This window comes from Eubalaena glacialis, chromosome 2, assembly GCF_028564815.1.
Source record: "Eubalaena glacialis isolate mEubGla1 chromosome 2, mEubGla1.1.hap2.+ XY, whole genome shotgun sequence".
Taxonomy (NCBI): Eukaryota; Metazoa; Chordata; class Mammalia; order Artiodactyla; family Balaenidae; genus Eubalaena; species Eubalaena glacialis.
The window spans coordinates 30,801,587-30,823,134 of NC_083717.1; the positions used below are offsets into that span (position 1 = coordinate 30,801,587).

At 50.2% G+C, this 21,548-nt stretch overlaps 1 protein-coding gene across 6 annotated transcripts in view; it reads right to left on the minus strand.

Annotated features, from left to right (window-relative positions):
• The window catches only part of PCSK6 (proprotein convertase subtilisin/kexin type 6), a 195,764-nt gene that overhangs the window by 125,180 nt on the left and 49,036 nt on the right, over window positions 1–21,548 (minus strand). For all 6 annotated transcript variants that reach the window (XR_009699485.1, XM_061181688.1, XM_061181686.1 and 3 more), the window contains exons 3-6: window positions 8,720–8,830; window positions 8,061–8,204; window positions 6,559–6,635; window positions 4,217–4,305 (exon numbers count right to left, since the gene is read on the minus strand). Coding sequence is in view for 5 of the 6 variants with exons in the window: in XM_061181688.1 (XP_061037671.1) it covers window positions 4,217–4,305; window positions 6,559–6,635; window positions 8,061–8,204; window positions 8,720–8,830 (421 nt within the window). In the remaining variant the exon portion in view is untranslated. The remainder of the gene's footprint in view (window positions 1–4,216; window positions 4,306–6,558; window positions 6,636–8,060; window positions 8,205–8,719; window positions 8,831–21,548) is intronic.

Genomic DNA, 21,548 nt, shown 5'->3' on the forward strand with positions numbered 1-21,548 from the left:
GCCAACAAACACATGAAAAGATGCTCAACATCACTAATCATTAGAGAAATGCAAATCAAAACTACAATGAGGTATCACCTCACACTGGTCAGAATGGCCATCATCAAAAAATCTACAAACAATAAACGCTGGTGAGAGTGCAGAGAAAAGGGAACCTTCTTGCACGGTTGGTGGGAATGTAAATTGATAAAGCCACTATGGAGAACAGTATGGAGGTTCCTTAAAAAACTAAAAATAGAACTACCATACGACCCAGCAATCCCACTACTGGGCATATACCCTGAGAAAACCATAATTCAAAAAGAGTCATGTACCACAATGTTCATTGCAGCACTATTTACAATGGTCAGGACATGGAAGCAACCTAAGTGTCCACGGACAGATGAATGGATAAAGATGTGGCACATATATACAATGGAATATTACTCAGCCATAAAAAGAAATGAAATTAAGTTATTTGTAGTGAGGTGGATGGACCTAGAGTCTGTCATACAGAATGAAGTAAGTCAGAAAGAGAAAAACAAATACTGTATGCTAACAGATATATATGGAATCTTAAAAAAAAAAATGGTTCTGATGAACCTAGGGGCAGGACAGGAATAAAGACACAGACGTAAAAATGGACTTTAGGACACAGGGAGGGGGAAGGGTAAGTTGGGACGAAGTGAGAGAGTAGCACTGACATATATACACTACCAAATATAAAATAGATAGCTAGTGGGAAGCAGCTGTCCTGCACAGGGAGATCAGCTTGGTGCTTTGCGACCACCTAGAGGGGTGGGATAAGGAGGGTGGGAAGGAGACACAAGAGGGAGGGGATATGGGGATATACATATGCATGTAGCTGATTCACTTTGTTATACAGCAGAAACTAACACAACACTGTAAAGCGATTATACTCCAACAAAGATGTTAAAAAAGAAAAAAGTGAAGAAGGTATTCCACAGGGGAAAAAAAAAAAGAAACATACCCACAAATGACTTAGGTATTGGAATTAGTATAAAAGACTGTAAAATAACTCATAAGTATGTTAAAGAGTCCAAAATAAAATATAGGTATAATGGGTGAAGAGAAGGGAAATGTAAGGAAAGATTTGGAAATATTAAAAAAAAAAAAGGGCTTCCCTGGTGGCGCAGCGGTTGAGAATCTGCCTGCCAATGCAGGGGACACGGGTTCGAGCCCTGGTCTGGGAGGATCCCACATGCCGTGGAGCAACTAGGCCCGTGAGCCACAATTACTGAGCCTGCGCGTCTGGAGCCTGTGCTCCACAACAAGAGAGGCCGCGACAGTGAGAGCCCCACGCACCGCGATGAAGAGTGGCCCCCGCTTGCCACAACTAGAGAAAGCCCTCGCACAGAAACGAAGACCCAACACACCCAAAAAATAAATAAATAAATAAATTTATTAAAAAAAAAAAAAAGAATTCCATGAGAATGAGAAAATACTAAATCCTCACTATTTATTAAAAAAAAAAAAACAAACGCCAAATGGACATCATAGAACAGAAAAGCACAATATCTGAGTAGAAAAGAAAAAAGAAAAAAAAAATTCATTGGGTGGAATCAACAACAGATTGGAAACAACAAAAGAAAGGATTAGTGAACCTGAAGAAGACAGTGCAAAAGAAATTATCAAATTTGAAGCATACAGAGAAAAAAAGATTTTAAAAAATGAACACAGCCTCAACCTGTGAGGTATCTCAAGCAATCTAACAAGTATAATTGGTGCCCAAAGAGAAAAGAGAGGAAACAGGATTGCAAAAAATAATGACAGACATTTTTCCAAATTTGATTTAGAAAAAAAGTAATAATAATAATAATCCAGGAGGAAGCACAGCTAACCCCAAGCTGGATAAATATGAAAGAAATTACACCAAGGGGCATTATAGTCACAGACAAAGCACAGACAGAAAAAAATATAAAAGTAGCCAGAGGAACAAATCACATTACATAAAGGGGAACAACAATAAGTATGACAACTGACTCATCATCAGAAACAATGGATGCCAAAGACAATGGAATAGCATCTTTAAAGGGCTGAAAGAAAAACATGTCAGCCTAGAAATTCTATGTTCAGCAAAGTTTTTTTCAAAAATGAAGATGAAATTTAGATAAATTTCACCTAAAAGCTGAGATGACTTCTCGCCAGCATACCTACATGTAAAGAAATACTAAAATATTAAAGAAATTCTCAGGCTGAAGAAAAATTGAAACGAGTTAGAAGAAATATGAAGCTAGAAAATAAGGAAGCGCACTGGGACTGATAAATATGTAGGTAAGTATATTTCTTTCCATAAGCATTTTAAAGCCAACTGTTTAAATAAGAATAAACACTGGGTTTATAATATATGAAGTAAAACACAAAAACAACGGCATAAAGAATGACAGTGAGTGTGAACTCAAATAATGTTTTAGGTTTATATACTATACATGAAGTGGTATAATATTAATTCCACATAGATTGGAATAAATTAGGATATCCATTTTAATCTCTTAAACAACAACTTTAAAAATAAAAAAGATATAAAAAGGTAGAGCTCATGGTCACACCAGGGGCATCTCAGAGAAATTCCCTGCTTTGTGTCAACATGTGGAGAGAGAGGCTATGTTAGGGGTGCCTGAAGGCTGCCCTGTCCAGGGGTGGGCTTGGAGGGAGGGGCAGGAAGAGGTGCGGCTGCCTGTGTGGAGAGGCTACAGCTGTGTGCAGCAGCCTTGGAGACGTGGCTGTTACAGGTTCCCTGGGTCAATACCAACCTCAACCCCACACTATGTCTCCATTGCAAACCCAACACCATGTCACAGACAGTTTATACCCGTTGTCCAAGGACACAGAGCCAGTGGGTGGTGGGAATGGAACTGGTACCCAGGTCAGCCAGGGAGACTTCTCATGGGTCTTCACTCATCAAGAGCTCCAAGGAGAACTTACACATCTCAACATAAAAGAACTATCCACGAAGGAGTGAGGCCAGGTAACAGTCTCCTGATCTGTTCTGCAGGACACGCCCTTGGTGGTTAATGATGGCTGGTTAAATCCCAGACACTTCAAAGGTTTCCAAGGGAAAGGGCAGGCAGAGGGTCCTAAATAAGTGAAAGCTGGGGACCCTATTTTCAAAACTCAAGAAATTCCCCAAAGACTGCATGACCCAGAGTTCTCCACCTTGTGCTGCTCGTAGTAGAGCTGAGGGAGCTACAACCACCTCCACAAAGGCAAAGCAGCAGAGAAGGCCACACCCCAGGAAGGCATCCCAGCATGGCCATCAGTGTGCATGTGAGCACCTCCAAACCGAGAGCCAGTGCCCCAAGGCCATGTGGAGGGTCGAGGACAATTCATGCCCCGGCCACACCTGCTCAGTGCCAGCTCAGGGATGTGCACCTACCAGGCACTGCAGAGGACTTACTGACTGACTGTCTGCCAGTTTGAGTTGTCAATCTGCCAGGCTCAGGGGGTGGGGGCAGGGGCAGGGGCGTGGGGCGAGGAAGACGTGTGACTCTTTGCTCTAAAGCCCCATCCTAACAAAAGAAGCTTGACTCACAAATGGTGAAACCAAACAACAGAACCAGAGACACCCAGGGTCAGGCGTGCTCCTTAAAGGGACCTGGAAGGCTGACCTCCCTCAGTAAACAAGACGAGAGGGGACACCTGGATTTGGGGAGCACTCCATGAAGCAGAGAGGGCGTGAGAGGCCATAAGTCATGGGTGGACTGAGCAGAACGGAGCGGCGGGGAGAGGTTTTTGGGGTGAGGCAAATGTTACCAGCCCGTCATAAACAGGGGAGACCAGGCATCTCTGGGGGGCACTATGACAAATGTCCTCTGGCTAAAGCCGAGGGACGGGGCAGGAGCAGTGGGCCAGGATGCTCGAGCGGGAGTTGGGGCCAAGGAAAGGCCTTCGTCCCAGGTGAAAACTGTAAACCCTGCTGGGAAAGTCAGAGGGAGGGCAGGATGGGCAGCAGGAGGGGACCCACGCGGCCTCTTAGGACTGGTCTGCTTGACAGCGGTGAGTCAGCAGCCAGACCCACAGGACCCGCAGAGGCTTTTCAGGCAAACCAGTGAGCAACACCTCCGCCTCCAGGCCCCTGGCAGTGTGAGGTCAGGCCCAGGGTCCGACTCGGCCACCGAGGCCAACGGAAGTGTAACTGCTGAGACTCGCAGGAGGGACACGTCCAGTACCCCTGCCCCAGGCCTGAGCCCCCGGGCAGCACACTCCTGGGCCTTACCTCCGATTTTTGCATTGTACGCGATGCCCACGATGCAGTAAGAGTTGTTGGCTGAAGCGGCGACCTCTCCTGCACAGCGCGTACCGTGTCTGAGACAAAGGAAAAAACGAAGTTAGGACTCCGCCAGCACCTTGCAGTGGGTTCAGTGCCCTGCTCAGCTCTCCTGCAAGAAGAGTCATTATCCCTAAGCCCGGGGAGGATGCTGAAGCCTTTTTCCCACATCCCTTCCCATCGCCTGCTCTGACGGCTGCTCCAGGAGGGGCATCAAGTGGGCTTTTGCACAGCCCTGGGTTGTCCCGTTCCCCACCCCTGCCCCGCGCCCCATAGGCTGGCAAGGCCTTCCCGCCGCCCTGCAGACACGATGCTCCCGCATCAGGCTGAGTATCCTGCTCCGGCGCCAGGGGCCCAAGCATCCCTCCTCCCAAGCTCTGCGTCCCCGCGACTAACAACACAGTGTAGACGCCTGCCTGGCTGCCGAGCTGAAGTAAGAACAAATGAGAACCTAGATCCTGTGTCCCCTTGTGTCCCCCTCCTCCCACCCCATGCTCACCTCGGGCAGCCCCCCCACCCTTTCCACGGCCATTGCAGCAGGAGCCGAGGAAGAAAGCTCGAAATGGAACACTCAGCAGCGGTGGACGGACTAGGAAGAGGCCACATGAAAAACAGATCGCTCCCCTCGGTAATGACCCCGTTCTGCAACATGCTGCATCGGGTCAGTTCCTCCAGCAGAAGCCAAAAAATACCAGCAAGTTTAAGGAGCACATCTTTGAGAAGAGTCCACAGGGGATCAGAATCACTGATTCAACTTTAAAACCACCTTTGAAACTAGTCCAGGGCTCATGCATTAGCCCCGGGGAGGCAGCCCTCTGTCCTCTGGACCTCGTGCGCCCACAGCCAGGGCTGCTCCCAAGTCACGCAGCCCACCGTCCCACTCAGCATTCAATCCTGCCCTTCATGGATCACTGTGCAGTGTCTGGATTATCCCTCCTGGCTCCCTGCACTCGGGGCTGGGAGACCAGGCGCCCTGCACCCCTGGCGTGCTGGCCGCTGAGTGGGAAGGGCACCTGGGGACGTGAGGCTGGGGCCTTTGCGGGCTCCCCAGAGCGCCGTGGTCCGTCGTGTTGACCGCGTTCGCCGGCCGAGCCTCCCTGCACAGCACCCTGTGGGCACCAGGATTTGAACCTCAGAATCAAATCAACCACAATCTAAAATATTATGGCCGAAGACACACCTTGGCAAGCGTCATGTCAACAGTGGAGAAGAAAGGGACTTCCCTGGTGGCGCAGTGGTTAAGAATCTGCCTTCCAATGCAGGGGACATGGGTTCCATTCCTGGTCAGGGAACTAAGATCCCACATGCATGCCGCAACTAAGAGTTCACATGCCACAACTGAGGAGCCCGCCAGCCACAACTAAGGAGCACACATGCCGCAACTAAAGGAGTCGGTAAGACCGCAGCTAAGACCCGGCACAACTAAAACAAATAAAATTAAATTAAAAAAAAAACAAAACAAAACCAAAAAAAACAGTGGAGAAGAAAGAAAGGGCTTCTGTTCTTCTCTAAATATTTTTGGAAGAATGGGAAGAGCTCGGGGCATGGGGCATGCTGACGGAGAAACGACAGGCAGGACACAGCAAACGAGCTCCAGGGCTGGTCTGGGGAAAGTGGACCTCACCCCCAGGGCTGCCACCGATGACGGAGCCGAGTCACCTGATCTCTCCAGACCTCCTCCCGCCTTCATTTGCAAAGTGACGATCACAAGCGTCACTGACTGAACACCCTCGGTGTGTGTCCCTCACCCATCACCTGACTCCCACCCACAGCCCTGGGGCATGGGGAGCCTCAGGCCCACGAGACATCACCCAGCCTGCACAGAGGTACACAGCCAGGCCCAGGATCTGAGCCCCAATTTACCCAGCATCATTCACTCTCCTGCCACCTCCCTCGTGAGGTCACAGACAGACTCAAAAAGGCTTGGATATTGACCCATGCACTGTGGTCTGAACACAGCCGGCCGTGGAGACCGCAAGATTTAAGGGTTACTCTTTTCAAATATTCCAACAGTGTTTCGAACAGGAACGATGCTGGTCCAACATCCATTGCTAGCTGACCAGCAGGGGTGACGCCCCTTAGGAAGGGGCCGAATCCACGGAGGCTGCCTTGTGCCTGAAGGGCTGCGAGGGGCTGGCTCCTGGCTCAGCCCCAGACCCGGCCAGGCAGCCGGAGAGGTGCCTCTGGCCCGTCACAGTTCCAGGATCCTGACCGTGGGCCAGCTCAACAGTGACTGCAGGGAGACGGAAAGGGAAGCAAGGAGGGGCCGGCCAAGTGACCAAGTGACATACTTATTCTCATTGCTGGCATCATATCGCGGAGACGGGTCGTAATCGTTTCCGTTGACGTCATAGCTCGCATAGGAATCCTAAGAAATGAAACCCTCGTGACCGAAGAGAAATGGCCCGGCATATCACAGCCCTGCTTTAAATTGTTTTTACGCCTCAATTGGAAACAGAGAAAAACGCACGCTTGGTACTCTCTTACTATAACTGTAATTTTATATATATATATATGTGTGTGTATATGTATATATATTATGGTGGGAAATACACATAACAAAATTTACCACCCTAACCATTTTTATGTGCACAGTTCAATGGCTTTAAGTAGATTCACACTGCTGGGCAGCCATCACCACCATCCATCCACAGAACGCTTTTCATCTTGCAAAACTTCAACTCTGTCCCCATGAAACACTAACTCCCCATCTCCCTCCCCAGCCCCTGGCACCCAGCATCTACTTTCTGTCTCTATGAATTCGACTCCTCTAGGGACCTCACGTAAGTGAAAGCATACAGTGTTTGTCCTTTTGTGACCTAGATAATGTCTTCATCGATGTGGCTGATCCATGTGGTAGCATGCATCAGATAAAGGTTCATCCATGTGGTAGCAAGTGTCAGAATTTCCTTCATCTTATATTTTTAATATGTATGTTTTTGTGTATATACTTGTAATCGTAGTATTCGTGTAATTTCCTAACCTCCTTTTAAAACACATTATAAAAGCTCTCCAGATTGTTGACTTCAAAGCTGTCATCCTTTGCAAACTAGTATACATAGGATGGATAAGCAACAAGGTCCTACTGTATAGCACAGGGAACTATATTCAATATCCTGTGATAAACCATAATGGAAAAGAACATGAAAAAGAATATATATATATATATATATATATATATATATATGCATAACTGAATCACTTTGCTGTACAGCAGAAATTAAGACAACACTGTACCCCAGGTGCCTCAGAATACTAAATACCTTTCTTATATTTACTACGTGTTGGGCTCTCTTCTTTACATTTATGAAGCCATTTAATCCTCACAATTACCCAAGGAGGTAGTAAACCTGTTACTAACCCCGTTTTACAGATGGTGACACTGAGGCACAGAGAAGTCAAGTAACTTGCCCAGGGTCTCAGAGTTAATAAGCCACAGAGCCAGGACAGAAGCCCCAGCAGTTTGGGTCCAGAGCCCATGTCTTAACCCTGCCATTTCTCACGTTGCTGATGTTGATCTGATGGCCACCTCCATGCACACGTTTCTGAGTTTCTTAGGACCCGTTCCCAGAAGTACATGTGAATCCTCTAACATGTGAACGAATCCCTCTGCAAACCCCTGGCTCCGGGTAGCAGGGGATCTGGGCTCACCAGCCCACCCAGCCCAGTTTTCTGTATTGTCTGATATAGGGAGGGGTAGGCACCTTATCATTTTACAAATGTGTCCTTATTTAATGACCCGCACAGTTGAATGTCTCTGCATGCCAGTTGCCAGTTTTAAGGCTTGACTTACATAGTTTGGGGCCAGGTCAGGGTGATTCCGCTCTATGCCATCATCCAGGATGGTGACTACCACGTTTTTTCCCGTGTAGCCCCGCTTCCACGCCGCCTGGACATTCATTTCTGATCGGCAGCGACTGTTCTTGTCGCCACAATGCTGCAGGCACAGAAGACACAAAGCCCCCCAGCACAGACACACCTGACACAGACCCGCAAACCCAGCAGAGGTGCTCCTATGCTCATAAGGGAATACGGAGAAAATGCTTTCCTGTGCCTGATAGAGCAGGACCCTCTTTCTACCACCCATTTCTGAAAAGGGTCCACGTGGAGGCTCTACTGCTTTTTCTGCCCTCGCAATCTGTCCATCACTTTCCCAGGACACCCACCGCCCTTCAGGGGCTCTGTTCACTACTCACCATGTAGTGACTCATACACCGTGCAGCCAATCGCTCCCCTGCTCAAAGAGCCCCTCCCCTTGGACTTTCACATAATTAAAAAAACTTCACAAGAAAGCTTGCACCTTACAGCATTAAAACAGGAGTTTTACACTCAGATGAAGTGTGTCTGTTTGCAGCTGTCATGAGAATTTAGCTTTGTTGGGGGAAATTGACCCGTCTCAGAAACACGGCACTGCAAACGCTCCAGGGACAGAGAGGCACACACCCTACTCACCATGTACCACATGTTGGACCAAATGGGGTCGTTGAAATAAAGGGCCTGAGGGTCGCTTCGCACCTGTCTCTTCACCCTGCGTTTCACTTCTTGTTGTTGGAGCCATTTCACCTACCAGGGGAGAAATGCAGTTACTTTTTGTTTTAAAAACGATCTCCTGGTTTCACGTGGCCTCCTCGTAGGTGCTCCAGCTATCCTTTTCCATGAATATCTGTGTCTATTAGATGCCTTGGATGGTAAATTCCAAGGAGATGTTTTCACTTCAAGTGACCATATTTGAAAGATAAGAACTAGTCTGGGTCTGTAGGAGAGGGAATAGGACCACTCTCATAGAGTTTGAAATGATTCTACTAAAAAAAAAGACCTTGTGAAGTTGTCAACAGATTCTCTGGTGACCCTTGTCCCTAATTAAAAGGAAATACATGCAAGGGTATGAAACGAGTGAAGAGAGGGGAGAAACCGGTCAAATGGTGATCAGGAGTTGGAAGTAAAATGTTTTACAGGGAGAATACGGTTAATTGTGATAATCCATATATTGGCATTTTCAGCAGCTTCTGCAAACATGGTACCAAAACATGTACAGAAAAAAACCTAGAAAGGGATACAGCAAACTATTAATAGCAGCAATTCCTTGATGGTGACACTATTACTCATTTAAAATTTTAAAATTATTTTAAGGGTTTTATAAACTTCTTTCAATTGACATGATCTGCCTTCACAACCTAGCAAAAAAGCTTGAGAGGCAGGATAAATGTTATTTAAGAGGAGGAATCCAGGAGCCTGCCTGCCTGGATTCAAAAGCCAGCCCCACACTCACCAGCTGTGTGACTTAGAGCAGTCAGTTAGCCTCCCTGGCCTCATCTGTATGATGGGCATCATTGTGGCTTGTCATGAGGGAGCACTGGCATATAAACTGGCATACAAAGCATGCACATCACTGCTTGGCTCAAGGCTGTATTATCCTCACATGTGTGTATGTGTGTGTGTAAGAGTTTTTCAAGATGGAAGAGTTTTTTCACTTTTATTTATTTACCTATTTATTTATTTTAAAATTTATTTATTTATTTATTGGCTGTGTTGGGTCTTCGTTGCTGCACTCGGGCTTTCTCTAGTTGCGGCGAGCAGGGGCTACTCTTCGTTTCGGTGCATGGGCTTCTTGTTGCGGTGGCTTCTCGTTGTGGAGCACGGGCTCTAGGCATGCGGGCTTCAGTAGTTGTGGCGCATGGACTCAGTAGTTGTGGCTCGCGGGCTCTAGAGCGCAGGCTCAGTAGCTGTGGTGCATGGGCTTAGTTGCTCCACGGCATGTGGGATCTTCCCAGACCAGGGCTCGAACCTGTGTCCCCTGCGTTGGCAGGCGGATTCTTAACCACTGCGCCACCAGGGAAGTCTGAGTTTTTTCACTTTTAAAAGATGTGGGACCTGAATCCCCATGCCCTGAACTGAAACATTTTCTTGGTCCTGCTGCTATGGGCCCCCTGATTCAGTACACCTCCCGCTGGGGCTCAGCTCTGCACAGGGGGCTGAGATAGGCAGGATGGGGGCACCAGGCCCTGCTCTCAGAAGTTTGTGCTCCAGTCAGGGGCTCACACCACACAGCGCAGGGTGTGATGCAGGCTCCAAGAAGGCAACAGGTGGCCCAGGGCAGAGAAGGTGAAGGGGAGGAGGAGGAGGAGGAGGATGGAGCCTCCGGGATGGTGATGATGGGGGACCCTGGGTGACCTGGAGGCCAGGCCAAGGCTGGTGACCCCAGGGGAATGAAGGCACAAAGTCCGAGGGTCAAGCTGCTCCCCTCAGACCGCTCAGCCTCGACCTCCCCACATGGTCCTGAGGGAGGAGAGGACAGCCTCATTCACATCTAAGGGTGACGACTGATTTCAAGGCATTGTTGGTCACCAGCACAAAATGCTTAGAAAGAAATATCACAGCCTGTCCCCCCACCAATGTGACTTGTCTACAAAACACCAGTAGATCAGCTTCCTGAGAAATGCCACAAAGAGCTCAAAAACAATTTGGATTCGGCACTAAAACAAGCCCAGGCCCAAGTCCTGGATCATTTATAGTTGCCACTGATGGATACTTCCATGGAAATAAAACTGTACAGTGAGATATTTTGCTCGTAACACCCTCTGATGGCATTTTGCAACTTCCTCATATATTACTGCCTGAACCAGAAAGCTTTTACTCAGTATAAAAAATCTAAGACTGTATTTCCTAACCTGCTAGGCAACCTGTTGTAAAGTACAGTGGTAGGCAAGCCACTGACAGCTCCAAGCTCCCGGGATGCTCCGGTCCACCTTGCCTGTCTGACTCACTACCCATCTTACCGGCACCAGCGCCTTCCAACTGTGGTGCCCACCAGGCTTTAATTCCTGTCACAGAGGAGGTGAACCCTCCTCTTCCAAGCCTGAGTGGGTGACTCCCCCGAATCAGGCAGGTGACATGGGAAAGCCTGTTGCCAGAAGTCACAAAACAATCCCCTAGTGGGATAAAAGAGTGAGGGCACCTGGCCTCCAATCGTTCCTGGGCTCTGGGTAAGAACCCAACTTAACACACAGTTCTGAGGGTGGGCTGTGATGGCCCAGGGCCCGCGGCAGAGCTGGAGGCTCTCCTTGTGGCATGGTCCCGGGGCAGCCCTCTCCCCTGAGACAGGTCATTGTAAGACTCTGACAGACAGCCAGGCGCTGTAGGCCAATGGAACTGGATATAACAAATCACTCGCCAGGTCTGTGGAGACGGATTCACAGATGACCTCCCAGTCACAGAGGCTGACTCAGCCAGTGGTCACTTGGTCAGAGCCTGCTCCCCATCTCCTTTCTCCAGGCTCCAGCCACTGCCTTGCTTCTCACCCAACTCCAGGAAAGGGTGGGGGCTCCTGGATCCCATCATCCTGGCATTTTCCAGATTTGCCCTGATTTCTCTGGAGAGCACGGCCCCCGTGGTCCCTTATTCGCTCACCAAAGCTGCACTGAGTCTCACTGTGTGTCCGGCGCTAGGTTCTGGGAACATGAGTATGAGTGTAAATACCACTGGTTCCCACTCAGGACCAAGGCCCCCCTCCCACCCTCCAGCTCAGACCCAGAGCTCTGCTTCAGGGGCCCCTCAGGTTGGAACCCAGAGCCAGCTGGCCTCTCCGGGAAGGTCAGGGGTGCCGACGACCCAAATCCAAGTGCCTGAAACTTTAGCTTTCCCAAGGGGTACCCTCATCATGAACAGTGATGTTCTTTATGACAAAGGAACACACAGTTCAGGATCCCTAAGGACGTGTCACTTGTGGAATTGATTCTTCCGCAGAGCTCGCAAACAAACGGTGAGCTGGAACTGACCAATCACAAGTACTGAAATTGAAACTGTGATTTAAAAACTTCCAACAAACAAAAGTCCAGGACCAGATGGCGTCACAGGCGAATTCTATCATTTAGAGAAGAGTTAACACCTATCCTTCTGAAGCTATTCCAAAAAATTGCAGAGGAAGGAATACAAGCAGTGAGCTGGTGGTGATGGGGAGAGTCAGGCTGGGAGGAGGCCTGACTGTGACGTTCTTCCTGTGATTATCTCTGTGAGGAAAAGCAACCTGAGATGCTCAGAAGAATTGGCAGTACTCTTCCTCCCCTAAGAGGGCTAGTGCAAAAGGAAAGTCGTCATATTTTGCTGGCAGTCTGTCCGGCTGTCACTTTACACTGTAGCTATGCTCGTGCTCTGCTCATCGGATCCCTCAGAACTCCTAGAGGAGGTGTTCAGACCTTCTCTTGGTGAAAAAGGCAGGGGACAGACAGCGGTACACACTGTCTGCCTTTCAAGGCCATAGGAATATACTTGGAAGGTAAGTCCTAAACCCAGGTAAGCCTGCAAATGAGTGGGCCTGGGGCACATTAAAATACACATTGTGACTAAGCGTGCGTGGTAAGAGCTGAGCTCTTACGGTGGGTCCCAGCCTTCTTAGGAAGAACACCAATCACTCTGCAAAGCCTTCAGATCACTGGAGTGAAGGAAGGGGAAATATCGCTGAGAAGAAAGGCCCTGCTCATTCCACATCACTCTCTTTAGGTTTTGTAGAGAGTTGACTGGTGGCCTCCCAAAAGGTACATTCACCCAGAACCAGTGAATGTGGCCTCACTTGGGAAAAGGGTCTTTGCACATGTAATTAAGGCTCTGGCGATGTGGTCATGCTGTGCCCTAAATCCAATGACAAGTGTCCTTACAAAGGACAGGCAAAGGGAGGTTGAGACACAGGAGGAGGAGGCCTTGTGAAGACAGATTCCACAAGCTGAGGAGCATCTGGAACCACCAGGAGCTGGAAGAGGCAAGGAAGGATGCTCCCTGTGAGCCCTCGGAGGGACCACTGCCCTGCCGACACCTTAGCTTCAGACTTGCGGACTCCAGACTGTGAGACAACACATTTCTGTTGTTTTAAGCCACCCAGTTGTTGGTCATTTGTTACAGCCACCCTGGGAGACTGATACAGGTTTAAATCACAGCCTTGATCAGGGTTGAGATTTTAAATGTTTGAGAATCCATGAGGCTGTCCTGCTAACGGAAGATCCGGAGGCCCCCAGAGGATGGGCTGAGGCTGCAGGAAAAGCACTGGGGCGGGGGTGGGACTCAAGGCAGCAGCTCTTACCCAAAATTTTATTTTTTTTATTATTTCGTGAAGGATCTTCGTTGTGACATGTGAGATCTTTTTAGTTGCGTCATGAGAACTCTTAGTTGCGGCACGTGGGATCTAGTTCCCTGGCCAGGGAATTGAACCTGGGCCCCTTGCATTGGGAACGCGTAGTCTTAGCCACTGGACCACCAGGGAAGTCCCCCCAGTATCTGAAAAACCAGAACAGAATGGCCGTCCCGGTGTACCCAGCGGTGCCAGCTCTGGCTGGCAGCCTCACCCACACAAGCCTGCAGCCCCCACCCTAACGGCTCTCCCCTGCACATCTCAGGGCCCTGGACACCTCTCCCCGCCGTTCTCCCAAACTAAAGCTGCCCCAAAGTGGGTCCTGCCCCCTCTACCCAGGTCCCTCTCACCCTCCTGATTCTCCTAACTCATCAGTACTAAAGCCCACCTGTCCCCCAAGTCAGAACAAAGCTGGGATCCTCTCCAACACGAGTGTCACACATTCCATCTCCTCAAGGGGTCAGGATCCCATCCCCAGGTTCACCATGGCAACGATCCCCTGGCATCTGGATGGTCACGTGACTCTTGGGGTGTCCCTGCCCCATGACCAATGCACGATGCGGTCTGACCCCCAACCAGGGCCCCCTCCAGCTCCACCTCTCGCCCCCCCGGCACCCCCTCGCCTGCAGGCCTGACTCTCACGGTGCCCCTTCACTGGGCCAACTTACTTGTGTTCCACTTTAACCCTCACCACCCTGGAATCCTTCACTGACACCCAGGGAGGCCAGGGTGGCCCCCCGGGCTCCTGTGCCCCCACAGGTGTGTGCGTGGTGACGCTGCCTCCACCCCAGGACATGGACATCAACTGTTCAGAAGCCCACTTTCCCCCAGAGGGAGGGATGTGTCTCAGGCACGCTTGTTTCTCCACCTCTCAGCCAACACCTGCCTGTAACAGGGACCTGCTCGGCAAAGATCTGCTGGACTAAAGTCCTGTCCTCTTTCTTCCTGAAAAGGCAAATTGAAAGCTGACGCTGCAAAGTTAGGTGTGTCTCTGCCAGGGGCGAGGGGCTTCCCTGACCTGACTTGTCCGGCACAAACCGCAGCTGTGGTCGGATGTGTCCGGGGTCGGTGTGACTACCCTCTGCTCCCCACTGGCCTGTGCGGACCACGTGGGCTGTGTTTCACTCACCACTATACTTCTGTGTGCCAGGCGATGCGTGGTATACAGTAGGAGTTCACTAAATGCTCCCTGAACAAAGGAATGAAGTTAAATGAATACACTTCAGATATCAAATATGTTATAACCACAGTCAGACTTTCAAAAACACTTTGGAGTAGACAGTGCGACTGGGTCTTCATGACCCCCAGGTGATCTGCGTGGACTTTTTGTGGAAGATCAGTGATTTTGGACAAGAGCAAGGTTTGCCACCTGCAACCCCAGCTCAACACAGAGTATCTCTCCTGGGCAAACCTCTATAAACCTGTATAAAGTGTCTTGACATATTTTGAAGGTGGGACTTCACTCTGACCCTCTTCCTTTTATCCATTTTCTGTATGTTTCCCGTTAAACATTCTTGTCGTGAAGACTTTATCATCTTCTCATGATGAGGTGAAGAGCAACGCTTTCTTTTGGAGGCAACGCTTCCTCCAGCTTTCTTCTTGAGAAGTCAAATTAAAATTCGGTATCTGTTTAATGTCGCTCTGTAGATAAGAGGAGGTAAACTTAAAAGATGCTAGAGGGACTTCCCTGGTGGTGCAGTGGATAAGATTCTGCACTCCCAATGCAGGGGGCCCAGGTTCAATCCCTGACCAGGGAACTGGATCCCATTTGCATGCCGCAACTAAGAGTTTGCATGCCACAACTAAGGAGCCCTGGAGCCGCAACTAAGGAGCTCACTTGCCGCAACTAAGACCCGGTACAACCAAATAAATAAATAAATTTTTTTTAAAAAAAGAATGTTAGAAAACTATTCCCTTAAAAAAGTTTATGTTTAAAAAAAAAAAAAGATGCTTAGAAAGAAGTCATGCAAACGAGCAGGATCCCAATCAGCGCTGCCGGTTGTACAACTGTCCGAGCGTCGTCTAGGCAGGCGTGCCTTGGGCAGCCCCAGCCACATCCTCTTCCCGGGGCCACGGGCACACTGCCAGAACAGCAGGCAGCCTGGCACATCAGTCCTGGGTTCAACAAGTGCAAAAGGGGGTTGCTGTCACGTTATTTTGAAGTTTCACGAGCCAATGTCACCAGAGAGAGCATGAATGACCCCTGCGTTCCACCCAAGGCCACCACACGCCTACGCTCTGCCTTAAAGCCGTCGACCTCTAATGGGCCCCCGCCAGGCTCGGGAAGCCCCAGGGCATCTTTAGGAGCTGGTAGGTCCTAGAAGGGGCTCCAGGAGCTTTGCTCTGAGAGGGAGCTAAGGCAACAAAGGCTGTTCTCTGAGATCCGTGTCCCCATACCCTCCAGATCTCCACCGGTGCAAGGGGAAGAGCAGTGCGTTCTATTTAGGGTTCGTGTTCGTGCACAGCTGTGTCCAGGGCAAGGGAGACAGCTCTGGCCAGCTTTCCCTTTTCTTTTTCCGTTATCTTCATCAAAGGGAGGGACATTTCATTCTGTCACTGTGGAAGGACAGGGATTCCCTCCACCATTTGCTGTGACATAGCCAGCCCTGCCTGCAGATCAGGGCAAATCCATGGAAGATGTCAGAGGCCAGACCCCCAAGTGTCCAGGGGTCCCCCGATCCTCAGGCCTCTTCCAGGAGAGAACAGTGCAGCGGGAGCACGGGGGAAGGTCAACCTTTGACCCCGTCCTCTGTGCCTCAGCCTCCAGCTGAGGGAGGGGCCGAACCAGCCCACTTCTGTGACCCCTGCACTCAGCAGCCTGGACCCTTACATCTCAAGTCCCGTCAACACCGACTGCTCTCAACACCTGTCCTGACACGTGTTGGGTCAACTTTCCACCAGCTGAAGAGCAGTGACAAGTTAACTCGCCAAGTGAGGATTCAAAGAAAGGAAAATAATCCTCCCTGACAAGTGCGCGTCACCTTACAGTTTGCAAGGTGGTCCTTCTCTCAGGACAGGCAATGGTTCAGGCACGTAGGAGCTGAGTGGTAGCCAAGCTGGGGACTTCCCACCTGGGGCCCAGAGATCCTAGAGGACAGAAGGGCAGGCTTACGTCCCAGGAACCCCCAGAAGCTGTATGCAGAGCAGCGTGGACTGAGCACATGACTTCTTTTCTCCTCTGGAGAGAGAGAATGTCCACGACTTCCATCAGCTTTGCAGAGGGGCCTGTGATTCCAACATGGTTAAGAAGCATGGGACTCAGCCGGGCTCGTGGAGGTGGCAAGTGGATTGGGGTCCGACTCCATACGAGGATTGATACTCCCACGCTTATCTTCCTGGGGCAGAGGGCACCAGCCCCACAAGCGAGTGATGGTTAAACATCCTTGTTAGATCATGTCTCAGGGAGACGCTCGAGCCCTCCTGAGGGTACCACCTGGGGTGGGGAGGAGATGCCGGGTTGCTATGGAAATCCATGAGCCAGGGCAGTAGAAGAGGCAGAGGAGAAGGAAGACGAACCAAAAATCTAAAAGCTGTTCTAACTCAGCCTAGAAGACCTCCCCCTCCTCCTCCCACATCACAGAGGCAAGCGGGGACCCAGGCCTGTCCCCCCTTCCTCAACAGGCCACTTCTCGAATTCGTTCCATCCAAGCTGAACTACACAGGCCAAAAGGTGACTGCTTATTGCTGGTGAGAGCCGGCACCACTCCTCCTGCTAATACTGGGAAACATGAACGGACTTCGGGAAATCAGGGCTCTGACGGGAAGCACCCCGTCCCCCTGAGGATCACCTGCCTCCGCTCACACATGACGGACAGGCGGCCGAAGGAGCCCTGCTCCCCACGGTCACCAGCCAGACGCTGGTCAGCACACTGCCCGGCTGGCCCCATGTCGGTCGTTCTGCAGCCTGATGAATTCAAGCCCTCTTTAGGGTTTTTGTCACAATTTAACCAAGGCCACAAGATACTTCTAAAGTCGTTTAGGTAAAAAGAAGTTGATGAGCAAATGGTAACAGATACAACTTGCTACCTGAACCTACTCCCTGAAAACTGAGATCTGTTTCAATAAACATTGACTAAGGGTCCGCCTGCTATTTACTGGGTAGCCTGCCGGACCTGGAGTGAAAGCAAGTGAGGGCAGCCCTGGCCCTGGAGAACGTGACACCCCCCGGCACAAGGCGGGCTGTGTGCGTTTCACCCTGAGCTCCCCCCACCCCCCATCCCCCTGCCTTTCACGGCTGCTGCCCGGCCTCACGCTCCAGGCCTCCTGGAACCACCTGCAGCTCCCACCAGCCGTGTCCCTGGTCCCTGTCATTACTGGATCCCCAGCAAATGAAACCCCTCCTCGCTCCCACCTGGGCCTGCGGTCCTGGCACTGTCTCCAAGGCGGCCAGGAAACAGACGTTACAGGAACAAAGTGGGGGCCCGAGAGCCGATGGATGGGCTCCTTACCGCCCTCACGGCGCTGGGAACCTCAGGGAGGGGGACGCCCACGTGACCACTAAACCCTTTAAGACGGTGCGTCCCCTGCAGCAGCGGGCAGCTGCGAACACGGCCAGACGCACTCTGGCCCTGTCACTTCCGTGCTGGGACAAGATCTGAACAGCCACGAGCCCTCCACTCCTGGAGTCCCTGGGGAAGGCAAATGCTGAGGGGACCTCGCAGACCCAGAGCGCTGACATCCAACCGCTAGGAGTAGCCGCTGAGCCAGCTCCCGGTGGCAGGGATGCACAGGCCGAGACCAGAGAGAGACACAGGGGTAGCCAGTATGTGCAAAGGCTGCGCAGGGGGAAAGGGCAAATGTCATCCGATGAGGATCTTAAAGGCCAGCGTGGCGGGGGTCCAGGGGCCACAGGGAGGCCAGACCAAGGGGGACCTGGGCAGCACATTCCCAGGGGCGGTGGCACCATGACAGGGGTGTTTCATAGGTTCCCTTGGGACAGCGGAGAGCAGACTGGTGTTGGGCAAGGATGCTCACAGCTGGCCAGTGAGAGGGGCCATGCAGCGTCCACATGCCAGAGGACAGGCCTGGGGCACGGGCTGCATGGGTGGTGGACGGAGGGTGGGGGAACGGGCATGGGGGAGGGGGCTGCTTCTCTGTGAGACAGAGGTGCGGTCAGAGGTGCTGACTCAGCTTTGGGATGCGGTGACTTTGAGACATCTTGGAGGCATCTAAGTGGAAGCGTCAAGCCTCCCGGTGAAATCATACAGCACCATATTTTAAAGCCTATTTGAAAATTCTAACTGCTTACCAACTGGTAGCATCCAGTTCACTAGATCCAGCAGGGTTGTGCTGAAACGTGAAGAGACAGCTGAAGCCCTGCTGTCCCCATGCGGGTGAACCTGTCAGGTCCAGTGTGGCAGCCCACCCTCCCCCCAGCCCATCTCGCAGTTCATCAACCCTCAGATCAATGTGGTCACTTCCTGTCTATGTGCTGGTATTTGCCAGGAACTTTTTGTTTGTTTGCATTCCAAATGGCTCTAGCACACAAAACCGTCAGATAAAATTCCCTCTGTGGTTAATGGAAAGATCTGCTTAAACGTTGCATCACTGCTGGAAAAAAAAAAAACTGAGCTCTGATTAGACTCTGGGGCAAAGTCCCATCCTACGAAACAGAATGCCCACTCTGGCCCTGGAAATCATTTTCCAGTTCCTGAGCACTGAAGGACTGAAACAAAGTGTCAACCCGAAGCCTCCCACCGCCCCGGAAGGAGCCACCGAGGGCCCCCCTAATAACATCTTTATCCTCCCATTTCCCTCATCCATCTGGCTGAGCATGCAAGGGAAGGGCTGAACCAGAGTCATCATTCTAAAATGTAAGGGTTGGAAGATGCAGCAGCAATGTCGAACTATAAGCCAGCTTGGAACGTAATCAGAACAAGTAATTTTTAAAAAATTTGGGAGCCCTTACAGCTATTGGCTGGTGCTTCAGTAACATCCACCCTTCTCCCGACTTTTGGCAAAAGAACAAGTTAAAAACAAATGCCCTCAGTTGGCTTAAATGACAGCCCTTGGAAAAACCCAGTGATTGATACTGCACCCTGAGAACAGTTGGGCTGTTCTCCCAAGGAGAGGGCTGGTCCACAAACCCCTTCGAGCAAAATGGCCCTTTCCAAAGGTGGTTAAAAACATCAAGTAAAGGTGATTAAGAATGGAAGGAAAACAACTGCACGATGCTGGTACAAGATCGGAGCAAAGAGATGCTTAATAAATGTGTGTGCACGTGTGGCTGAAGTCTTAAATCTTCCCTCCCGCTCATGTGTTGTTTCCGTTTTGTTCAACAAATGTACACTCTATCAGTTTTCATGCGAAGTAGGGGTGGATTGTAAATTCCATCACTTATCAAAGCAATTTTATACAATAGGGACTGGAGCTAATTAAAATAAAATACCATCTGCATTCGATTGAGCTTTATCCTAAGCCCTATAACATTCATCTCCAGTTTGGTCACTCAAACACAATGGCAACTGCATTCCAATGACTTAGAATAATATTAAATCATCTTTTCCCTTTCTCAATAATATTAATTACACAACTCGCCAATCGAGAAGGTGACACAAAAATGCTTTGCTCATGTGGGAAAATGTCCTGGTGCTGCAGGACAAGGTAACACTAAACACTTTTGTAAAATAGCTAATTTTACCCAATATTTCACTGGAACGACTAGGTAGAGTAAATATTAGAGTGACAGCTAATTGATATGGTTTGCATTAAAACTAGACAGATTTAAACAGAGGCATTTCAGATACAATTCTGAATTTGTATTCGGAATTGGGTTCGGATGGCTATGCGCGTTCCCTGGGGCTAAGCATTTAATTAGAACTGTAGGAAACAATCAGCCAATCACGTGGGAGTCGCAGGCAGTGCTGGAATGTGAGGGCTGTTTACCTTTTCTCTCTTTCCTCTTTATTGGCAGGATGGTCTGATAGCGGCCCTGCCAGGAGCTTATTAAGAAGCTCTGTACAAAAGGGATTTTTATTTGAAAAACTTAACTGCCATAGCCTTTGGAAGTCTCTCCTTCCTTCTCTTTCCTTCAAGGACACAGCTGATGACCCGAATACCTTGCCCTCAGACCCAGACTGAATGCAGTACTTTGAACCCACCTACAATGCACAAGCCCATCATCTCAGATGCCTTGGAGGAGGCTGGCTGGGGCCCGCCCAGAATTCTCCTCAGCCGCCTCCTGCCGTCTGACGCTCGGGCTGCAGTGTCCTGCTCCGCTGGTGTTGACAGAGCGGAGACTCGCTGGGTAGGCATCTCTGCATCCCCTGGGGCACAGGGCCTCACACCCAGCAGGTGCGTAATTAATATTTTTGGAAGGAAGGATGGAGGAGTTGAGTTGAATACCTTTAAGAGTTTCAAAATTTAGTCACTAAAAAAGAGTGGGTTCCCCCTGAAACACAGATTACGTCTAACTAATAGAAATAGTTCTAACAATTGAGAAACAGCTTAATTCTCCAAAATCCCTCAGGAAATGAGACAGGCTGGGACCTGGGACCCTTTGCTGCAGTGCTTGCACCTGGACAAACGTCTCCTCAAGCAACAAAATACAAAGAAACTATAAGGGACTAAAAAATAACTGCATGCATGCACAGTTGGGGCAATTTATGGACAGCAAGATACAAAAAGACCAAAAACCCAACTGCCACTTCTGAAGAGCGGGGAGCAAAAGCAGGGGATCAGGAGCAAAAGCAGGGTACTGCGCACGCCCCCTGCGCTCACCACCACCTAAGCCACACCTCTGGCCACACCCCCTACCCTCCCCCCATATAAGGAACCAGCTCACCCCCCCATCAGGAAGCTAGCAAGGGCACCTGTGTTTGTTCTCGCTCCCCTCTGCTGCAGCGGGGCCGCAATAAAGCCTTGCCTGAATTTCTTGTCTGGCCTTTCATCAATTTCTTTTGATTAAGGAGGCCAAGAACACTGGTCAGTGACAGAAAGGGGACCAAGAAACCCACTGTCCCATCCTCTTCTCATTGCACATCTATACGGGGCTGGGGGGGGCAGGGGCTCCCCCATGCAAACAGAGCGCCCCTCGCTGTGACTCCCTCTGTGGGAACAATAACTCCGAAGACTTCGGACAGAGAACAAGTATGCCGTCCTCACAAGACAGATCACTGCTTGCTTAAGAGAAATTGTGGAGGGCACTGCAGCAACTCCCTTCCT